Source organism: Nannobrachium achirus (genome assembly GCF_963921795.1).
Source record: "Nannobrachium achirus genome assembly, chromosome: 4".
NCBI classification, from domain to species: Eukaryota; Metazoa; Chordata; class Actinopteri; order Myctophiformes; family Myctophidae; genus Nannobrachium; species Nannobrachium achirus.
Window position 1 is genome coordinate 10,874,238 of NC_137813.1, and position 19,521 is coordinate 10,893,758.

At 44.8% G+C, this 19,521-nt stretch overlaps 1 protein-coding gene across 1 annotated transcript in view; it reads left to right on the top strand.

The window, feature by feature from the left end:
* The window catches only part of nptx2a (neuronal pentraxin 2a), a gene marked incomplete at both ends in the record, with an annotated part of 78,138 nt that overhangs the window by 54,201 nt on the left and 4,416 nt on the right, over nucleotides 1-19,521 (top strand). The window contains one exon of the mRNA XM_080723025.1: nucleotides 17,728-17,907. Coding sequence (XP_080579151.1) covers nucleotides 17,728-17,907 — 180 coding nt within the window. The remainder of the gene's footprint in view (nucleotides 1-17,727; nucleotides 17,908-19,521) is intronic.

Below are 19,521 nucleotides of genomic sequence, written 5' to 3' on the forward strand. Positions count from 1 at the left end.
GACAAATGGTCAAAACGGGTCCTATGAAAACAGGTATAATGGGGTTTGCATTAAAGGGCGGGGCATTCATTCCCTATTTACATTGTTCCGAGTTGGCCAGGTCGCCGACTAGACGCTGGGCCGCCCGAAGGGCGGCCCAGCTTCTAGTTTTAAAAATGATTTAAACTAGTGAAAACAGCCGATCTACAAGCACACAACGCCTAGCGCCACGAGGCGTTGTGTACTCATAAATCTTCTGTTTTCACTAGTCTTGTGCGGCAGTCTTGTATGATGAAGCAGGTCTTTACTTTATGAAAAAAAAACATACAAATTTGAAACTTGGAGATACAAGGTTTCTGCCCGACAGTGACGATATACTGTAATACATACAATTCATATAGCGCTTTTCTTGGCACTCAAATAGCTTTACACAGCAGACGAAATAAAAGAAACAACTTTATTAACTCATTTGCTGCCATTTTAACATTGCACTGTATGGCTTTTCTGCCATTTTGTATAATGAATATTTTTTTTTATATTTAGATTTTTCCTAAATTCTGTGTTTGCACGACCATGTCATACATTACTGGAAATGGAAGAGGATAAGCTGTAGTTTCACGAAAAAAATATAATCTTGCATTTACGATGTACCATTCTATAGTTATAGCCATTTCAAAAACCTTGTTTTTTGATTTTCCGAGCTTGAAAATCAAATGAAAAGGAGTTATTTAAGTTTTTGTGAATGTTCTCTTTTCAAGGAAATAACTCACTTGATATCTGTCTTTATGGCTTCAGGCACTTATCAGATGAGTGTACTAGTGTAATAAGTGTAATTGTGTATAACTGGAATTGTGTAATAGTGCTGTAATAGGCCACATCTTGCCCTTAGGGCGTCTTACTTCACACAAAGAGAAATACGCTTTTTATATTGGACTGGCCCACGATGGTCTGCAGTACCTCCTCACACACACATGCACACACACGCACACGCACACGCACACACACACACACACACACACACACACACACACACACACACACACACACACACACTCACACTAACTATACTGTAGGCTATACACATACATGTACATAATAGCAGATCTATATATATATATATAAATATATATTGCTAAGCAGGTGGGAATGGTACCCCCTCCAAATGTATTATGTTACCCATTTTCAAATGTTTTTATTTTATTTGTGACACTTGCTTTGGCGAGTACAAACCACTTGCGTTTTCTCATGTCAATAAAGCTCCACCGAATTGAATCTGTTGGGATCCGTTAGTGTGCAGTTGCAGTGGCGTCAGTTCAGAAAAAGGTAAGGTATGGCAACATGACATGTTGCCATACCTTAGCAACAGGCACAATGAAAAGTACATTTTATTATTTCCCCCTGTAGCCAAGGCATGGCAGCTGCATACCCCTGCCATACCCAATTGACGCCCCTGTACAGTTGCCATATGTAGTTGCTGATCAGGTCCGTTTCTATACCGGATGCGGAAACGTTTATGTATGTGATTGTGTAAATAACCGGATATTAGAACGGATCACAAGCATAGAGTTATTGATCACATCAAGAAGAACGCATTACAACATTACAATGCTGTGTGCGATACACATGCTGCAGCTGATCACACTCAGGGGGAGATGCAGGAGCGCCACGATGGATCGATATTCACTTTCTTTTCAGTCTGCACGTTGCGTGCAGGGAACGGGACACCGACACGGGAAGCACAGAAACTTTGGATGAAAACAAAGCAACTTACTTTCAATGAATCGTCGCGATTGCTTACTCCACTGTTCCCGGTGGGATCCATCTGTTAGCGTGCAGACACGGAGAAGACAAGGCTAACGCTCGACGAGGATGTCTTATAAGTTTTACCGACGCGAATAGAGATGTTGTTTGTGGTCAAATCAGCCTCCGGACACGACATGGTTGCTTGACCAGGAGTCCAGGACACGGGGGGACATATACTCTGCCGCGAGCAGTGCCTTGTGATCGGGATGTAGTCGAGGGGACCCCCGCTGACGTGAGGTGAGGTGCAGATGTGTTATCTATTTGTTGTGATGGTTTATTTTGGTTCAGACAGTCATGAGGCAGAGATGCTTCCAACTCTCTCTAGTTGGCTGCAAATCTGGACAATAGTGTGGTGTGTGGGGTTATGAAGCTGTGGGTTGTGGAGGCCCATAGCAGATTATGGCTTTTGAAGTGAAAATGTCACGGGATTTTGTTTGATTTATGAAGAACGGTCTCATCGAGCTGAACTGTTTAGTTGTTGCTATAGGCTAGGCTGGCTAGCCTCCGCTTGGGGGGCTTCCTACATGGTGCCATTCAGATTGACTTCTGGCAACACTTCCATTGTAGGGCAAGGGCATTGGTGTTGGAATGGGGGTGTGTGTGAATGGCATGCATGTTGGAGTGAGGAGAAAAAAAAAAAAAAGAAAAAAAAAGAAAAAGAGCCTCCGCTTGGGGGGCTTCCTACATGGTGCCATTCAGATTGACTTCTGGCAACACTTCCATAGTAGGGCAAGGGCATTGGTGTTGGAATGGGGGTGTGTGTGAATGGCATGCATGTTGGAGTGAGGAAAAAAAAAAAAAAAAAAAAAAGAGCCTGGAAAAAAAAAGACGCATTCTGTGTGCTGGAGGCTGCAGCGGTTGCCAGCACTGTTCCTTCTCTGTTGATTATGGGGAGAATTATACACTTTTATTGAGATTTATACATTTATTACACTCTTGTTTTCAAACACACTCACTTTGATGTGTGATATTTTGGTTTCCTTATAAGATAGAAGGCTAAAACTTTTTGAGGAGCTGTGGGAGAGTCTAATTTAGCATTACATAATTTAAAAGCACATTGGCGGGATTCACGGGCGTGGCAGGGACGTACAGCGGGATTTTTACGGGATTCACGGCCATCGCAGCAAATGAGTTAAGGCTAAAAACTAAGCGAAGAAAAACATGAAAACTAAAAGGCAGAAAGGAGGGAATTGAACTAGGCGGGGAAAGCAAGGCTGAAAAGGTGGGTTTTGAGGGAGACTTTGAACAGGGCAAGGGTGGAGGCTGCTTTGATGTGAGGTTCTAAAGTCTGCCTTGTTTTCAAACCATAATGTTTGGAGGCTGTGTTTTCAATGTATTGTCGTGCGGTGCGATTATGCCAGTCACGTATCAGGGCTTTGTTGTCATACTGTTAGGTCTACAAAGTGTGAAAACATCGATGCGTGAACAACGGTTGCTGTGTCCATTGATTAAGTTTGACGGACTGTTTGCTGTTTGCAGGCACATTTGTTGATTTATAGCCATAACTACAACCGTAGACTAGGGCTATATTTGATCTATTCCTGCTTAATAGGAATTTGGGCTTTGAGCTTGCTGCATTAATTGAATGATTTGTTGACAGATATCCAGGCTAATCATGGATTATCATGACGCACACACTTGCACGCGCCTGTGAGCGCTCACACATGCTGTGGCAGGTGTAATTCAGGCTATACTCACTCTTCTCTCTGCAGTATACGCCTGCACTAACCGTTATGCATTCCATGTCATATAGAACAATGGTTCACCCTGTGGGTAGGGACCAGAGTAGGAATTTCATCGAGGCCATGAAGGCCATGGCCGCCGTTGCCCCTCAGTTTGGCCTTGTGCCCCTAAAAAAATGGCATGACCTGAGGCCACATGGCCTTAATGCCCCAGCTGACTGTACCACTTCTTCTCTGTCTCTGTCTTGTCAATGTGTAGACAGTAGACACTGGTGTTTCTTTCTTGTCATGTAGGCACCAGTGTTTTTTTGTTGAGATTCTGAAATCGTAACTCCTAAGTCCCCATCTTTACTGTAAATCGATACAGTGACTTTGATTGGTGCAGGGCTGATCAGATATTTCACTGCAGATTAGGTTATCATCCCTAACCCCTAAATTCAACAAATTATTTCAATGGACTAAATTTGTTTTATTTGATGGCCTTCCTGCCCTGGCATTTGACCTCTGTGCCCTCAAAAAATGTACGACCCCAAAGGCGAAGTGGCCTTGCCTCTAAAATGACGAAATTCCAGGCCTGGTAGGGACCCCCAGAGGGGTCCCCAAATTATTTTGGGGGGTCTCCAGATGTTTAGCTAAATGTTAACATTGTTTTCTCATTCAACAGCAAACAGACCAACATACAGTATAAGTGTATACAGGGTATCTGCACATGACAATTAAAGAACTTTAAAGACCTTTTTAGTACCCCTGGTCAAACATTGGTCAAATTGGCAAATATTAGAGGCAGAAATTGTGAAAATAGCCGATCTACCTACATGTAGATCGGCTATTTTCACAATGGAACAGATCGAGTCAAACTAAATGTAATGCCAACTCCTACAATTCCAAGTGCTTAATGTGCAGGGTGGGGGGTCCCCAGTTCAAATATGATTTTTTGGGGTTCACGACCTGAAAAGGTTGAGAACCACGGATATAGAAAAGGGACATATACTTGTATAACTTTGTTTGTTCGTTCTCCTCATCTCCTCATAGTAGTGCCGTTTAAAGCGCAGCAGACATGGCCGCGCTAGCTAAATACATGCAGAAGACAAAAGAAATGACTGCTGTAGTCTCATAGACAAACAGTGATCAAAACCTCCACTGATCAGGCACCAGGTGGCTGTTAGTGCTCACTGTCTGCAGAGCGTTGCCACACAAAGGCTTTCACTGCTTATATCTGTATACGAGAGAGAGGTATCTGTATGAGGCTCCACGTCCAGGATCAAACCTTTACATCTGCAGAGAACTTATTCGGTTTCTTTTTCGGCAAGCTGAGGGGAACCGAAAAAAAAAGTAAACCGTGATTTCTTTTGAAGTTTGCTGCAGCCTGTAGTCACTAGACCCCGGTTCAGCGCTGTGAGGCATCATGAAAGACAGGAGAGGAGAGGAGAGGAGGCCGTGTGCATCCATACTCAGCATCTTCACGGTGCCACCAGTTCCCTTAGCTAGGAGGCTCCCAACTCCCATGTTTGTCTTGAGCTTTTTCCTTTCATCTCGTATACGTGATGCTGCCCGGACTCCTTTCCCCTCCCCGGATGGCGTCAGAGATGCAGCTCTAGCAAGGACACCGCGTAGTAATTATGTAGATTCAAAAATTATAATTATTGCGACCGTAGGTCGCATTTACTACCAAAACCTCCACGGGCTGTCTGTCTGTCAGTGAGTGAGTCCGTCACACTTTTGCCCTGCTCATATCTCCACAACCGTTGCCCCCATCCATGCCAAATTTTGCACACACACTCCTTGACTGCCAAACTACAACCTCCAAGGACCCCCGGAGCCCCAGGGACCCCCAGGTCCCTGGGGGACCCCCAGATGTAAAAAATGACCAAATGTGCTAACACGTCACACGTCACACTTTTTCCCTGTTTATATCTCCGCACCCGTTGACCCGATCCATGCCAGATTTTACACACACACTCCTTGCCTGCCAAACTACAACCTCCAAGGACCCCCGGAGCCTCCCTGGGGGACCCCCAGATGTAAAAAATGACCAAATGTGCAAAAATGACCAAATGACTACCCCAACGGGGCTGCTCACGGGGAATTCCCGGGGACCACCGACTCCTGGTGCTCCAGAACGGATGCAAAAGTGATGGCGCCCCCAGTGGAGGACCCCCTGCCACTGCAGCGCACATAAAATGCCGTAACTCGGGCTAGGAGCGTCCGGGAGAGCCGGGGCCGGTACCTATTCGTCCGCCAAGGCAACGCGGAGACCCCACCCCTCATTTCTCACATGGCCCTATTCTAGCGCCACCTTCAGGCCGATTTTTAAAACACATTTTTGGACACTGCTCCTACAGTTTTTGCCCTAAAATCACGAATATCACTACACAGCATGTCTACACTCATGTCATCAACATGGATCAGGAAGATTTGGGAAAAACAAAATTTTGCCCTATTTGTGGAGATAAGCCACCTACGGTCGCTTATCTCCCGATTAGGGAGTCTTACTGGTGTAGGCCTATAATATCATATCTGTCGGGTGGAAACCTCATATGTCTGAAAATGTAACTTTGCAGGATTCAAATTCAAAAGTAGCAAAAGTAGCAGTGAGAGAGAGAGAGAGAGAGAGAGAGAGAGAGAGAGAGAGAGAGAGAGAGAGAGAGAGGTGAACCGGTGCTTCCCGCGGGGGCTTTGAAGGCATTGATGTCACCATGTACAGCATGTAATGTCACCTGGGTAATCTAATGTCACCTGGGTAATCTAACCAGTCACCCATTCATTCATCCGGTGGAAACTCTCTCCAGAGCGACGGCTCCATGTGAAGCCTGTCTAATCGTCACCTCAGTTCGTTATGTCTAAACCAGGGGTTCCCAAACTTTTTTGTCTCAGGGCACCCCATAAATATGTTTTTAATCCGAGGCACCCCCACATTATAATTTTCACTCCCAGCACCTTATATTTATAGCATATCGTTGTTGTCGGTGACTCGGGTGGACACCTTGTATGTCCAAAACCGATTTATATTTATCATCTATAAAATGTACTAAAACTAGTGAAAACAGCAGATCTACAAGCACACAACGCCTCGTTGTGTTGTGTGTTTTCACTAGTTTTGTGCTACAGTCTTGTATGATGAAGCAGGGCTTTGCTTTACCAAAAGACGTAGGCCTACACATTCGAAACTTGGAGATACGAGGTTTCTGCCCGAAAGTGACAATATTTTAGTGATTATGTTGCGAGATCTGATATTTTTGGAAAAATCATGAAAATCTTTGAATATTTCAAATCCTTCTAAGGTTTTTTGAAAAATCAATGTTTCGATGGCAGTGGTTCTCAAACCTTTTCATGTGAAGGACCCCCAAAATGGTATGTATTTGGCCACGGACCCCCATCTCAAAATATTTAGTTCCAGGGACCCCCCAGAAGCAAAATTTGAGTTACAAATGTTCGCTTAAAAAATACATATATTCAAAGATTTGCACACATTTTTCAAAAATAGCAGATCTACAAGCTCGCAGCGCGGCACTCGGTGCCGCGCTGTGAGCTTGTATATCTGCTATTTTTCAATAGCTAAAGTATAAAATAATTAAGGCCCCTCCACCACCTTGGGCCCTGTAACTCAGTCCCACTTTCCTACCCCTTGTGACGCCCCTGTAGTCACTAGACCCCGGTTCAGCGCTATGAGGCATCATGAAAGACAGGAGAGGAGAGGAGGCCGTGTTCATCCATAATACTCAGCATCTTCACGATGCCACCAGTTCCCTTAGCTAGGAGGCTCCCAACTCCCATGTTTGTCTTGAGCTTTCCTTTCATCTCGTATACGTGGTGCTGCCCGGACTCCTTTCCCCTCCCCGGATGGCGTCAGAGATGCAGCTCTAGCAAGGACAGTGCATAGTAATTATGTAGATAAAAAAAAGATATGTAGGCCTATAATATTGTATCTGTCGGGTGGAAACCTCATATGTCCGAAACTGTAACTTTGCAGGATTCAAATTCAAAAGCAGCAAAAGTAGCAGATCTACAAGCTCGAAACGTGTCTCTTCGCCCTGCGTTTTGAGTTTGTGGATCTGCTACTTTTGATGCTTGTGTGGTCAAGTAGGGAATTAATTAACAAAAAAACATTAAATATGGACATAAGCAGTTTCTGTCCGACAGCGACAATATACTATAATATTGTTGCTGTCGGGGGAAAACCTTGTAAGTCTAAAACTGGCTTTTATATCCGCTATTTTTGCTACTTGACACTTTGTCGGTACATGACACTCCTCATTAATTCACAAAAATGGTTGTGGTCGTGGCATAAAAAAGTTTGAGAACACCTGGTGTAGATTTAAAATAAAAACGAGTCCTACTGTATTCACCCGTTCCCTAATAATCCCGCTGTGCATACATGCATACATGCATACATGCATACATGCATGCATGCATGCATGCGCTGCATCCACTGTGGATGCTGATGTCATCGGTGGGATTGGAGTACGCAGCTGTTTTTCCTTTTGATCTGCGGAAAACAAAGCCCAGGAGTGTGTGTGTGTGAGAGAGAGAGAGAGAGAGAGAGCGGTGAACCGCTTCTTCCCGCGGGGGCTTTGAAGGCATTGATGTCACCATGTACAGCGTGAAAATGTCACCTGGGTAATCTAATGTCACCTGGGTAATATAATGTCACGTGGGTAATCTAATGTGTCACCAGTCACCCATTCATTTATTCATCCGGTGGAAACTCTCTGCAGAGCGAGGGCTCCATGTGAAGCCTGTCTAATCGTCACCTCAGTTCGTTATGTCTAAACCAGGGGTTCCCAAACTCCCAGCACCTTATATTTATAGCATATCGTCGTTGTCGGGTGGAAACAGCAGATCTACAAGCACACAACAACGCGAGGCGTTGTGTGCTTGTAGATCGGCTGTTTTCACTAGTTTTGTGTGACAGTCTTGTATGATGAAGCAGGGCTTTGCTTTACCAAAAGACGTACACATTTGAAACTTGGAGATACGAGCGAGGTAAATGTTGAGATAATAACCATTTTGGTTAGAACTGACTGAAAATAACTTTGTACTTCCAGTTTAAAATGATACAAAATATTTTTTCAAGTGTCCAAATAAATTCCAAATATTATCAAATGATCTCGCGGCACCCCTGGACTGCCGTCGCGGCACCCCAGGGTGCCCTGTCACCCACTTTGAAAACCCCTGGTCTAAACATACAGGTCATACAGGTCATCAATCTGCTTCTAAACAGAACCGACACCTCCCCTCCTACGGGGGTGACGGTCCGTACCGTACCGGACTGCTCTGTGGAAAACACCTGATGATGATGATGATGAACATGTCTGCAGATGCAGCCTGACAGCATCGTGCATTCCTCTGTCAGGTGGAAAACCTCATGTCCAAAACATTTACTGTAGTCACCACTAGACCCTGGTTTGAACCACCCTGGCCACAATATGTGCTGTGTGGCGGGAGTGTTGCGGTTTAAGGGAAGTTTACATCCCCCAGTGAGACAAACCTAAATAGATTGTAGCTCTTAACTTTGTCAGAATCCATGTTTTTTTTCGGGATATTGTTTATTACCGAAGGGTCGGGAGAGTTTTTTTCCCCAGTGGGGAATACATTTGCAGGAACACCACACTTGTGAAAAAACAGCAACACCTGTGAAAATTCACACGGCGGAAGTCGCACAGTTCTATGGCGTCTCAGCCTCATATTGTAACCAGGCTTTTCTCTTCTCAGATGAGTAAGCCTGGCTACGTGAGGCTATGGTTCAGCGCTGTGAGGCATCATGAAAGACAGGAGAGGAGAGGAGAGGAGGCCTCCTCCGTGTTCCTCCATACTCAGCATCTTCAAGATGCCACCAGTTCCCTTAGCTAGGAGGCTCCCAACTCCCACGTTTGTCTTGAGCTTTCCTTTCATCTCGTACATGATGCTGCCCGGACTCCTTTTCCCCCGGATGGCGTCAGAGATGCAGCTCTAGCAAAGGACAGCGTGTAGTAATTATGTAGATTAAAAATTCTGTGGTCAATTAGGGAATACATTTATGGAAAAATACAAAAAGTTTAAATATGGTTTCTGCCTGACAGCGACAATATGTGGAATCTCCCGTCGATCCGACGGATGAGTAGACAGGCAGTTATTTCCTCTTAGCGTGGCTCCTCATGTGGGAATATTACTAATATACCAATATCGTTGCTGTCAGATGAAAACACGGCTTGTAAAACTGGCTTGTATCTGCTATTTTCACTACTTGACATGACACTCTTGTGCGATAAAGTAGGGCAGTGGTTTTCAAACAGTGGTCTGGGGACCACCAGTGGTCCTTGAGGGGGTTCCAGGTGGTCCCCAGCTAAATGATGGAGATTTGGTAACCAAAATGCAACCTTACAGATCCATTTGTTTCATTTTAGATTCTCAAGAGTTAAATTATTGTTAAACACCTGCGTTACTTAAAGGCCGGATGACAGCCAAATAATTTTAACATTATGATACAGTAGGTCACGTGGTCTTTCTCCAAACAGTCTGAAAAGGAGGCGGGCCGTATCAGTTAGTAGTGAGTGTATACTTCGTCCGTTGTGCGGTGCGGCACAACGTGATGCGTTGTTGTAAGCTTGTGGTGCGGCTCCGCACGGCTATTTTCGAGAGCTATTGTGTGTGTGTACACACACACACGCACGCGCGAAAGCACACACACACACACACAGGCTACACACACAGTGTATGAGCCACGGACCTCCTTTGCGGAGGAGGAGATCGCTGGACCCTCGTTCTAAGCTTGCTCCGGTCGGTCTGTTGCTCCAGTCAGGTTTAGGGGAAGAGACAGCAGGGTATGGCCGACAAAACCGTCTCAGGGACGGGGAGAAGCGTGTTGACCCTCGTAACTAATCTCTGACACCTTTTTTGAAGAAGACTTGTATTTTTTTTACCGGTATAACCACTGATTTTATAGCGAATGCTGTATAATTTTTACCCCTAGAACTGATAGTTTTAAAGTTGGTTTTGAAAGTCGGAAACACACCTCGGACAGCTTTTGTTGGGGCAGTTTCAAAAGATAATGATATGGATACTCGACTCCGCCCCTCCCCCCATATTAGCCCAATCAAATTAAGGTATTGCCGTTACTGTACAGAAAGTACTACTTTCAGTACAGTAACTACAATAAATTAATTTGATTGGGTAATTTAACATGGGGGTACATGACATCATTAAAAAATGTGGCTAATTTGATAGCCTTAATTAGCTGTTTTGGCCATGTCACCCGACCTTCAAGTCTACACGATTAGAGAATGTAGAAGAATTGTTATTTTGATCAATCTCATCAAGATTTGATGAGGCTAAATCTCATCAAATGGCGGTCCATCCATGGCTCAAATACCAAGCAAATAATGGAACTTGATATGAACATTTTTGAAAACCACTGCAATAGGGCATTAATTTACAAAAGAAAAGTTTAAACATGGTCTTACAAGGTTTATTCCAGACAGTGTCGATGTAGTAATTGTGTAGACACTGCGTTCTGTCCTCCCGCTGTGCTGCATGCATTCATTCATGCATGCGCTGCATCCTCTGTGGATGCTGATGTCATTGGTGGGACTGGAGTACGCAGCTGTTTTTCCTTTTGATCTGCGGAAAACAAGAGAGAGAGAGAGAGAGAGAGAGAGAGCGAGAGAGCGAGAGAGCGAGAGAGCAAGAGAGAGAGTGGTGAACCGTTGCTCCCTGCGGGGGCTTTGAAGACTTTTCCACGCTAGTAGGCCTATATCACCTGGGTACAGGGGCGTCACACCAAATTATGGGCCCTGGGTACAAGGATTCACTGCGGGCCCCCCATGAATGTTAACTATTGAAAAATAGCAGATATACAAGCTCACAGCGCGGCACCGAGTGCCGCGCTGCGAGCTTGTAGATCTGCTATTTTTGAAAAATCGTGAAAATGTGTGCAAGAAACTTATGTTTCTATGTCAGTGGTGCTCAAACGTTTTCATGTGAAGGACCCCCAAGATGATATGTATTTGGCCACAGCTAGACCCCCCCATCTCAAAATATGTAGTTCCAGGGACCCCTCCCCGGAAGCAAAATTTGAGTTACAAATGTTCGCTTAAAAAATACATATTCAAAGATTTGCGCACATTTTTACGACTTTTCAAAAATAGCAGATCTACAAGCTCGCAGCGCGGCACTCGGTGCCGCGCTGTGAGCTTGTATATCTGCTATTTTTCAATAGCTAAAGTTACTATAGGGCCCCTCCACCTTGGGCCCTGGTAACTCAGTCCCACTTTCCTACCCCTTGTGACGCCCCTGCCTGGGTAATCTAATGTGTCACCAGTCACACATTCATGCGGAGGAAAACCTCTCTCTCCAGAGCGAGGGCCCCATGTGAAGCCTGTCTAATCGTCAACCTCAGTTCGTTATGTCTAAACCACCAGTAGTGGAGGTGGAAGAGAAGTGGTACTCTTCCACTCCTCCAGAAAGCAATGAAACTGACACCATCGTTTGCGGTTAGCAAACAGAACCGACACCTCCCCTCCGACAGGGAGTGACGGTCCGTACCGTATATTGTACCGGATGCTCCGTGGAAAACACCTGATGATGATGAACGTGTCTGCAAATGCAGCGTGACGGCGCCGTGCATGTCTCTAGCGGGTGGAAAACCTCATGTCCAAAACATTTACTTTTCAAATTCAAAGACAGTCCGTGCCCGTTCGAATATATGTGCTCCGAAAGATGTGCAGTTTGGGTTATGGGGTGTGCACACAGGGGCGTCACAAGGGGTAGGAAAGTGGGACTGAGTTACTGGGGCCCAAGGTGGAGGGGCCCTAGTAACTTTAGCTATTGAAAAATAACAGATAAACAAGCTCACAGCGCGGCACCGAGTGCCGCGCTGCGAGCTTGTAGATCTGCTATTTTTGAAAAGTTGTGAAAATGTGTGAAAATATATATGTATTTTTTAAGCGAACAATTTTAACTCAAATTTTGCTTCTGGGGGTCCCTGCCTGGAACTAAATATTTTGAGATCGGGGTCCGTGGCCAAATACATATCATCTTGGGGGTCGTTGACATAGGTTTCTTGCACACATTTTCACGATTTTTCAAAAATAGCAGATCTACAAGCTCGCAGCGCGGCACTCGGTGCCGCGCTGTGAGCTTGTATATCTGCTATTTTTCAATAGTTAACATTCATGGGGGGCCCGCAGTGAATCCTTGTACCCAGGGCCCAGAATTTGGTGTGACGCCCCTGTGTGCACAATGTATGAGGGATTGAATGTAGGAGTGTTGGAGAACCCAGACGTATCAGTGATGTCAGTCGTTTCCATATTCGGGCATTGATTCAGCATGTGGCTGTTACCGTGGCTTCACTCTGAGGGAACGCGGACATTATTTGTTGGCCGGCGGATCTCGCCGCGTCCTCCGACGTCTCAAAATGACGCAGAGGGTACATGACTCCTGCTGCTGTCTGCTTTGAGTAAATGAGGAGGGACATGACTCCCCCTGCTGTCTACTTTGAGTAAATGAGGAAGTGATCAGCGGTGGAAAACAACTGATAAATCATAGTGATTTTATCATTATAATGGATAAGCCTAAACAAAACAGTTCACATGAACAATACTGATGTAAAATAAGATATCTGAACGGCTACATTTATTTATACAATTAAAATGTCATGAGCCAGCACAGTTATAGGGGGGTTTGCCCAGACTTCTTTTTCTTCCGATCACCAAAAGAAGTCTGGGTTTCCGAGGCTACCGTGGCTTAGACGCATGTGCAGTACAGGCGGCGGTATCAATGATGTCAGTTATCTCAAAATGTGGGCACTGTTTAGTATCAGTGATGTCAGCATGCGTGTATATCAGACAGACAGACATTCGGTTGTTTATTAGAGCAGTGGTCCTCAACCTTTTCAGGCTGCAACCCCCCAAATAATCATATTTTAACTGGGGACCCCCACACCCTGACGAGCACTAAGAGTTGAGGCATTACATTTTGTATAACACGGTACCATTGTGAAAATAGACGATCTACGTGCTCACAACGCCTCGCGTCACAATTTATGCCTCTAATATTTGACAATTTGACCAATGTTAAATTTTCTCATGTTAGAGGTATTAAAAAGTCCTTAAATTATCACTTTAGAAATGTGCAGATACCTTCCGTCAGACAATTGGACTCGAGTCATGATGACTCGACTTGACTTGACTTGGGAGTCATATTTTGACGACTTGGACTTGACTCGGACATAAGGACAAAAACTTGAGACTTGACTTGACTTGGAAGACAATGACTCCCGACTCGACTCGACTTGAGACACGCTGACTCGGACGACTTGCCGCTACGCCACTCACCAAAGCAGGGCACCAGACACACACACAGCACGAATGGCTACTGCTGCCCCAGAGCCCTCCACTGCTGGTGGTTCTGCAGCCACTGCAGTTCCAAAAGTAGTGCAGTTTCCATACAAAAACTACCACACAGATGGTAAACAGAGGAACGCGCAATGCAAAATATGCAACAGTAAAATCAAAGACAAAGAGGGAACGACGTCTAACTTCATCCGCCACTTGAAGACTGCGCAAAACCAAACATACGAAGATAACATTAGAACTAAGTGTGTGTGCGCGTGTGCATGTGTGTGTTGGTGATTTACTGTCGGTCGATCGTGTTTTGAACATTAATAAGACAACGATTTCACTCACCAGTGTCACGAACGTTGATCTGTGACTGCATTAATAATATCCATTCATGGTAGCAAGTAGTAAGCCTCCGTCTCCCAAGTTCCACCACTTTCTCACTTTTCATAACATACATCCAGTCCTCAGCAGGGTTAAGAACTCCCACGCAAAAGCTTTATTCCTTCTCATTTAGCCCCCGACAAGTTTTGCTCCAGCTATATAGTTGAATTTAGTCCACTCACTGTTATTCTCCAGTTAGTCGCTGGAGCGTGTCGCTGTTACTACATGTCATCTTTTCGACACCCGACTCTATGGTCGAAATAATGTCCGTTCGTAAAAGTGAGATCCTTTTGGGACCAGCAGGACCCCATGCCAGCAAAACAATAGCACGTGGAGTAGGCAGCTAAATTTGTGCCTGATGAGAAATGACATTAAAATATACTGTAGTACTAGTAATACAAAACAAAGCATGCACGTTAAGATTATTGTGTTTGTTTTTGTTTTTAAAGCAATAGGCCTGTAGCAATTTTGTAGTATAGCTTTTTTTAAATTACATTTTTTTCAGAGCATATACCAGGGGTCTAAATTAACCCTTACAGGTCTGTAACTGTCAGTGTACAACCAAATCCATTTGGTTCCAGGGGAGAGAGACCTCGGAATTTAAAAGTTTGAGAACCTCTGCCATGATAGAGTATTATGGTCAGAGGGTAGGCCTAGTGTTATTGTTTTTTTTTCCCCTACTGAATGTTAATTACCTAATTGTTATGGTCACAGAGGTATCATTTACTCAAATTTGGGTCTGAGTATACTGTGTATAATATATACACTTCTTTAATGGAATGTAGCCTTTGCCATCTACCTAGGTTCTAAATGATCAGACATGTAATGTATACTGGTTTAATTCATGCAGTGTTGCAGACTAATCTACATGGTATTTTTTGACATTTACTTTAGGAAGAAAGGCTTCGCTCTTCAAGATATAAACCTGAGATATAACCTGTGACTCGACTTGAAAAGCTTGTGACTTGACTCGACTTGACAACTTGGTGACTCGACTCGACTCGAGGCGACTTGACTCGACGCGACTTGAAATGACAACCTTGTGACTCGACTCGACTTGACTTGACAACCTTGTGACTCGACTTGACTTGACTTGCCCACAACAGAACAACTTGAGACTTGCTTGAGACTTGGACCAAATGACTTGTGACTCGACTTTGACTCGGATCAGAGGGACTTGTACAATTGTCTGCCTTCCGTACACTTAAACTTTATGTTGGTTTGTGTACTGTTGAGTGAGAAAACAACGATGCACATTAATCTAAATCAAAATAATTTGGGGACCCCTCTGGGGGTCCCGACCCACAGGTTGAGAACCACTGTATTAGAGGATAATAAAAAGTACCTACCAGTACAAAATGTATTTAAGTAGGCCTACAATACTTGAATAAATGTAACTACGTACTTTCCACCACCGTTATGACACACCTATATTGACTCTCCTGGTCAACCAGGTGGCGCTATTGCCTGTCAGTTAGTGGTGGAATGTAACTATTAAGTACATTTACACAAGTACTGTTAAGGGGAACACACACCAGACGCGGAGGCGGCGGGGAAGCGGCGCGTCAAAACATACAGCCCCATTATTTTCAATGAACTAACCCACACCGGCGGCGTCAGACGTGCGCAGTCGCGGCTCTGCCGCCTTGCCTGCCGCGCCGATATGCTGCTGTTCTATTTTTCCAGCGTTGCCGCGTGTTTAACATGTTCTCCCATGGTTCTCCTCACCGGGGAAATGGATGTACTGTGTGGCAGCGCGCCGCGTCCAGTTGGGGTTACCGTGCGGCACTTCATGTGCGTCGATACCGCGACGCTGCGCAGCCGTTCGCGTTCAGTGTGTACTCCCCTAGCATTTAAACTGTCTATTCTTAGTAAACAGAGTTGCAGCTGTACATGGACCACTCTACACCGATTACTTTGGCCAAAAAATAGACAATCTTATTATCGTCCTCCCAATATTATTGGCTGATATTAACATAAAGATGTTTGTATTGGAAAATATCAGTGTTTTCTCTCTTCTTTCCACTGGAAAAATAACTTAAAATCTGTGATCATCTGTTCTATAGTTAGGGTCCGTAGAAGAAAAGCCTGTTGTGAAAAAAAAAGAAAAGAAAAAAAAAAACATTCTAAATAAATAGACCTTTCTAAATCCATTTACATGGAGGCGGAGGGACCGGGGGGATTTCCGGATGACGTAATTTCCTTGGGTACTGTAATCCTGTTATCCTGGTATCACTCACAGGTGCGGGGGAGCACTCACTGTCATAATCCAACGTCATTTGGCCTGGTTGGAAAACTGCCACCATACATCTCTTCCATGCTACGTGAGAAACCTATAGTTACATTCAAACTCACTCCAGCGATTGGCTGGTCCTTAAGGTCCCCTTTGCTAATTCGGAACTGGGAAAGACTGCCTTCAGCGTTAGTGCACGTGATTCTTGGAATCTCTTTTAAGATGAGTACCCTAGCATCAGTTTGTCATTTCAGGAGTTTACTTAAAGGGGCACTCCACCACTTTTCAACCTATGTTCATATAATTGGTCCTCACTCAAAAATAGCTTTTCTTTTTTTTTTTTCTTCTTTTTTTCTCAGAGGAGGGCTGTGGGCTAGTCAGAAACCCATAGTCTTGTGACATCATCGATTACCAATCCAGCTTATAGAAACTGCAGGCTTTCTATTCCTGAAAAGTTGCAATTTTAAAGTGGAAGCCATTGTTCTCGCGATATTAAAAATCTAAATATTTTTTTCAAAAATATTGATTAAAATCTTTTTTGGGAAAATGATGATGTCACAAGACGATGGATTCTGAACTTCCCACAGCTCTCCTAGGAGACTTGGACTGAGTAGAAATAAATTGTGATATTTTATTATGAACATTAGTGAGGACCTATTATATGAAGGCCGTTAATAACCGTGCATTACAAGTATGTAACTGTTTTAACTGATTGTTGTCAACACTGTTTTCTTTTTGTATTAATTCTGTTTGTAATCTCGGCATCATTGTAAATGAGGATCTCCCTCAATTGATCTTTTCGAGAAATTAAATAAAGGTTGAATGAATGAATGAATGAATGAAAAAAAAAAATACGAGAAACTCATCTTGAGCGGTGTGGACAAAGGACAAATTGATGAGATTTCTCATTGAATGAGTTAAAGGAGTAGTTCACCCCCCAAATGTTTTTTTTCTTCTTCTTCTTTTTTCTATTGATTAGTCATGCCATGGAGACTTGAGTTCAATAATATTTTGTTGTATTTGTCAAAAAGACAAAAAAAATGATTACAGTAAAATTTACCCCCATTTGATTCTGAATGGGGACCAAAATGCATGGGCCTGGATGGGGACCCAAATACAAGGCCCTGGATGGGGACCTCTTTGGGTGAGATTCTGACTCAAATGCATTTGGGGACCCAAATCTCATTTGGTCTTAGGAATGCAACAAATACAAATATATATGATTGAACTCAAGTCTCCATGGCATGACTAATCAATAGAAACATGTTATAGAAATAGAAAAAATATATGGAAAAAAAACTCCCTAAATGCCACCTCTCTCCTGCCCCTCCAGGTGGCCCAGCTGCCCCTGGCGGTGAGTGACGGGCGGTGGCATCACATCTGCATCACGTGGACCACGCGGGACGGCTTCTGGGAGGCCTACCAGGACGGGGAGAGGCTGGGCAGCGGGGACAACCTGGCACCCTGGCACCCCATCAAACCTGGAGGGGTGCTCATCCTGGGACAGGAGCAGGTGGGTGTGTGTGTGTGTGTGTGTGTGTGTGTGTGTGTGTGTGTGTGTGTGTGTGTGTGTGTGTGTGTGTGTGTGTGTGTGTGTGTGTGTGTGTGTGTGTGTGTGTGTGTGTGTGTGTGTGTGTGTGTGTGTGTGTGTGTGTGTGTGTGTGTGTGTGTCTGGGAGAGAGCGAGAGAGAGTGAGAGAGAGAGAGGTGTGTGTTTGAGTGTTAGAATGTGTGCTTTCGTAAGTGTGTGTGTGTGTGTGTGTGTGTGTGTGTGTGTGTGTGTGTGTGTGTGTGTGTGTGTGTGTGTGTGTGTGTGTGTGTGTGTGTGTGTGTGTGTGTGTGTGTGTGTGTGCGTGCGTGCGTGCGTGCGTGCGTGCGTGCGTGCGTGCGTGCGTGCGTGCGTGCGTGCGTGCGTGCGTGCGTGCGTGCGTGCGTGCGTGCGTGCGTGCGTGTGTGCATGTGTGTGTGTGTGTGCAGTACACAGCAGACACCTCGGTACAGCAGACAGACAGTGGGTTCTCACACCATGGTTTCCTATTGGCTCATCAATCTGCTTCTAAACACAACTGACACCATCTCCTCCAGGGGGCGACGGTGCATACCGCACTGGACGGCAGTGTGGAAAACACCTGATGATGATGATGTACACCTCTATGGATGCAGCGTGACAGCGCAGCGTCTCTGTCACGGGGAAACCTCACATGACCAGTAGGGATGGGACGATATGAAAATGTATCACCATTATTGTGACCAAAGAAATCGCGATTTACGTTATTATCATGGTAATCAAAATATCCCAAACATCCATTATCATCCTGGGGCGGGACATTTGCCAAAAGATAGCCGATTTACAAGCTCACAACGCGTTGCGTTGCGACACGTTGTGAGCTTGTAGATCGGCTATTTTTTGGCAAAGACATTTGATAGAGAGTGGAAAAAAAGACTGTATCAAGTACGTATTCTGAATGTGGACCAGAACATCCACATTACCAACAAGGACCTGTACAGGCAACTGCCGAGGCTCAGCAAGAAGGTAGCAGCTAGTAGGATGAAGCTGGCCGGCCACTGCCACAGACATCGGGAGCTTCCGGCCAGCAGGCTGATCCTGTGGGAACCAACGCGCGGGCATCGATCACGAGGACGTTCCGCGTTAACGTATGTGGACGTCCTGAAGAAGGATGCGGGAGCTGAAAGCTCTTCGGAGCTGGCCGGGTGTATGGAGAACCGGAAAGATTGGAGACTCCGATGGAAGCTCGTCTGAGGACGACCGAGAGAGATATTAAGTACCTTTCACCAATTATATAGTGTTTAAGTGGTACCGGATATGCAGCTCGGCAAATAAAAGGTGAATTGATCCCAGTGCATGACGGAGGACTATGTCACGATAAATGAAATCTCCACGATACGATTATCGTGAGTGTTTTTTATCACGATAAACGATAATATCGTGTATCGTCCCATCCCTAATGTCCAGAACTGTTACTGGAAGGCAAAGCTCTACCGAGCAATGAATTCGTTCCTACTCTCACCTATGGTCATAAAGTGTGGGTCATGACCGAAAGCATAAGGTCGCGGGTACAAGCGGACAAAATTAGTTTTCTCAGACGGGTGGCTGGTATCTCCCTTAG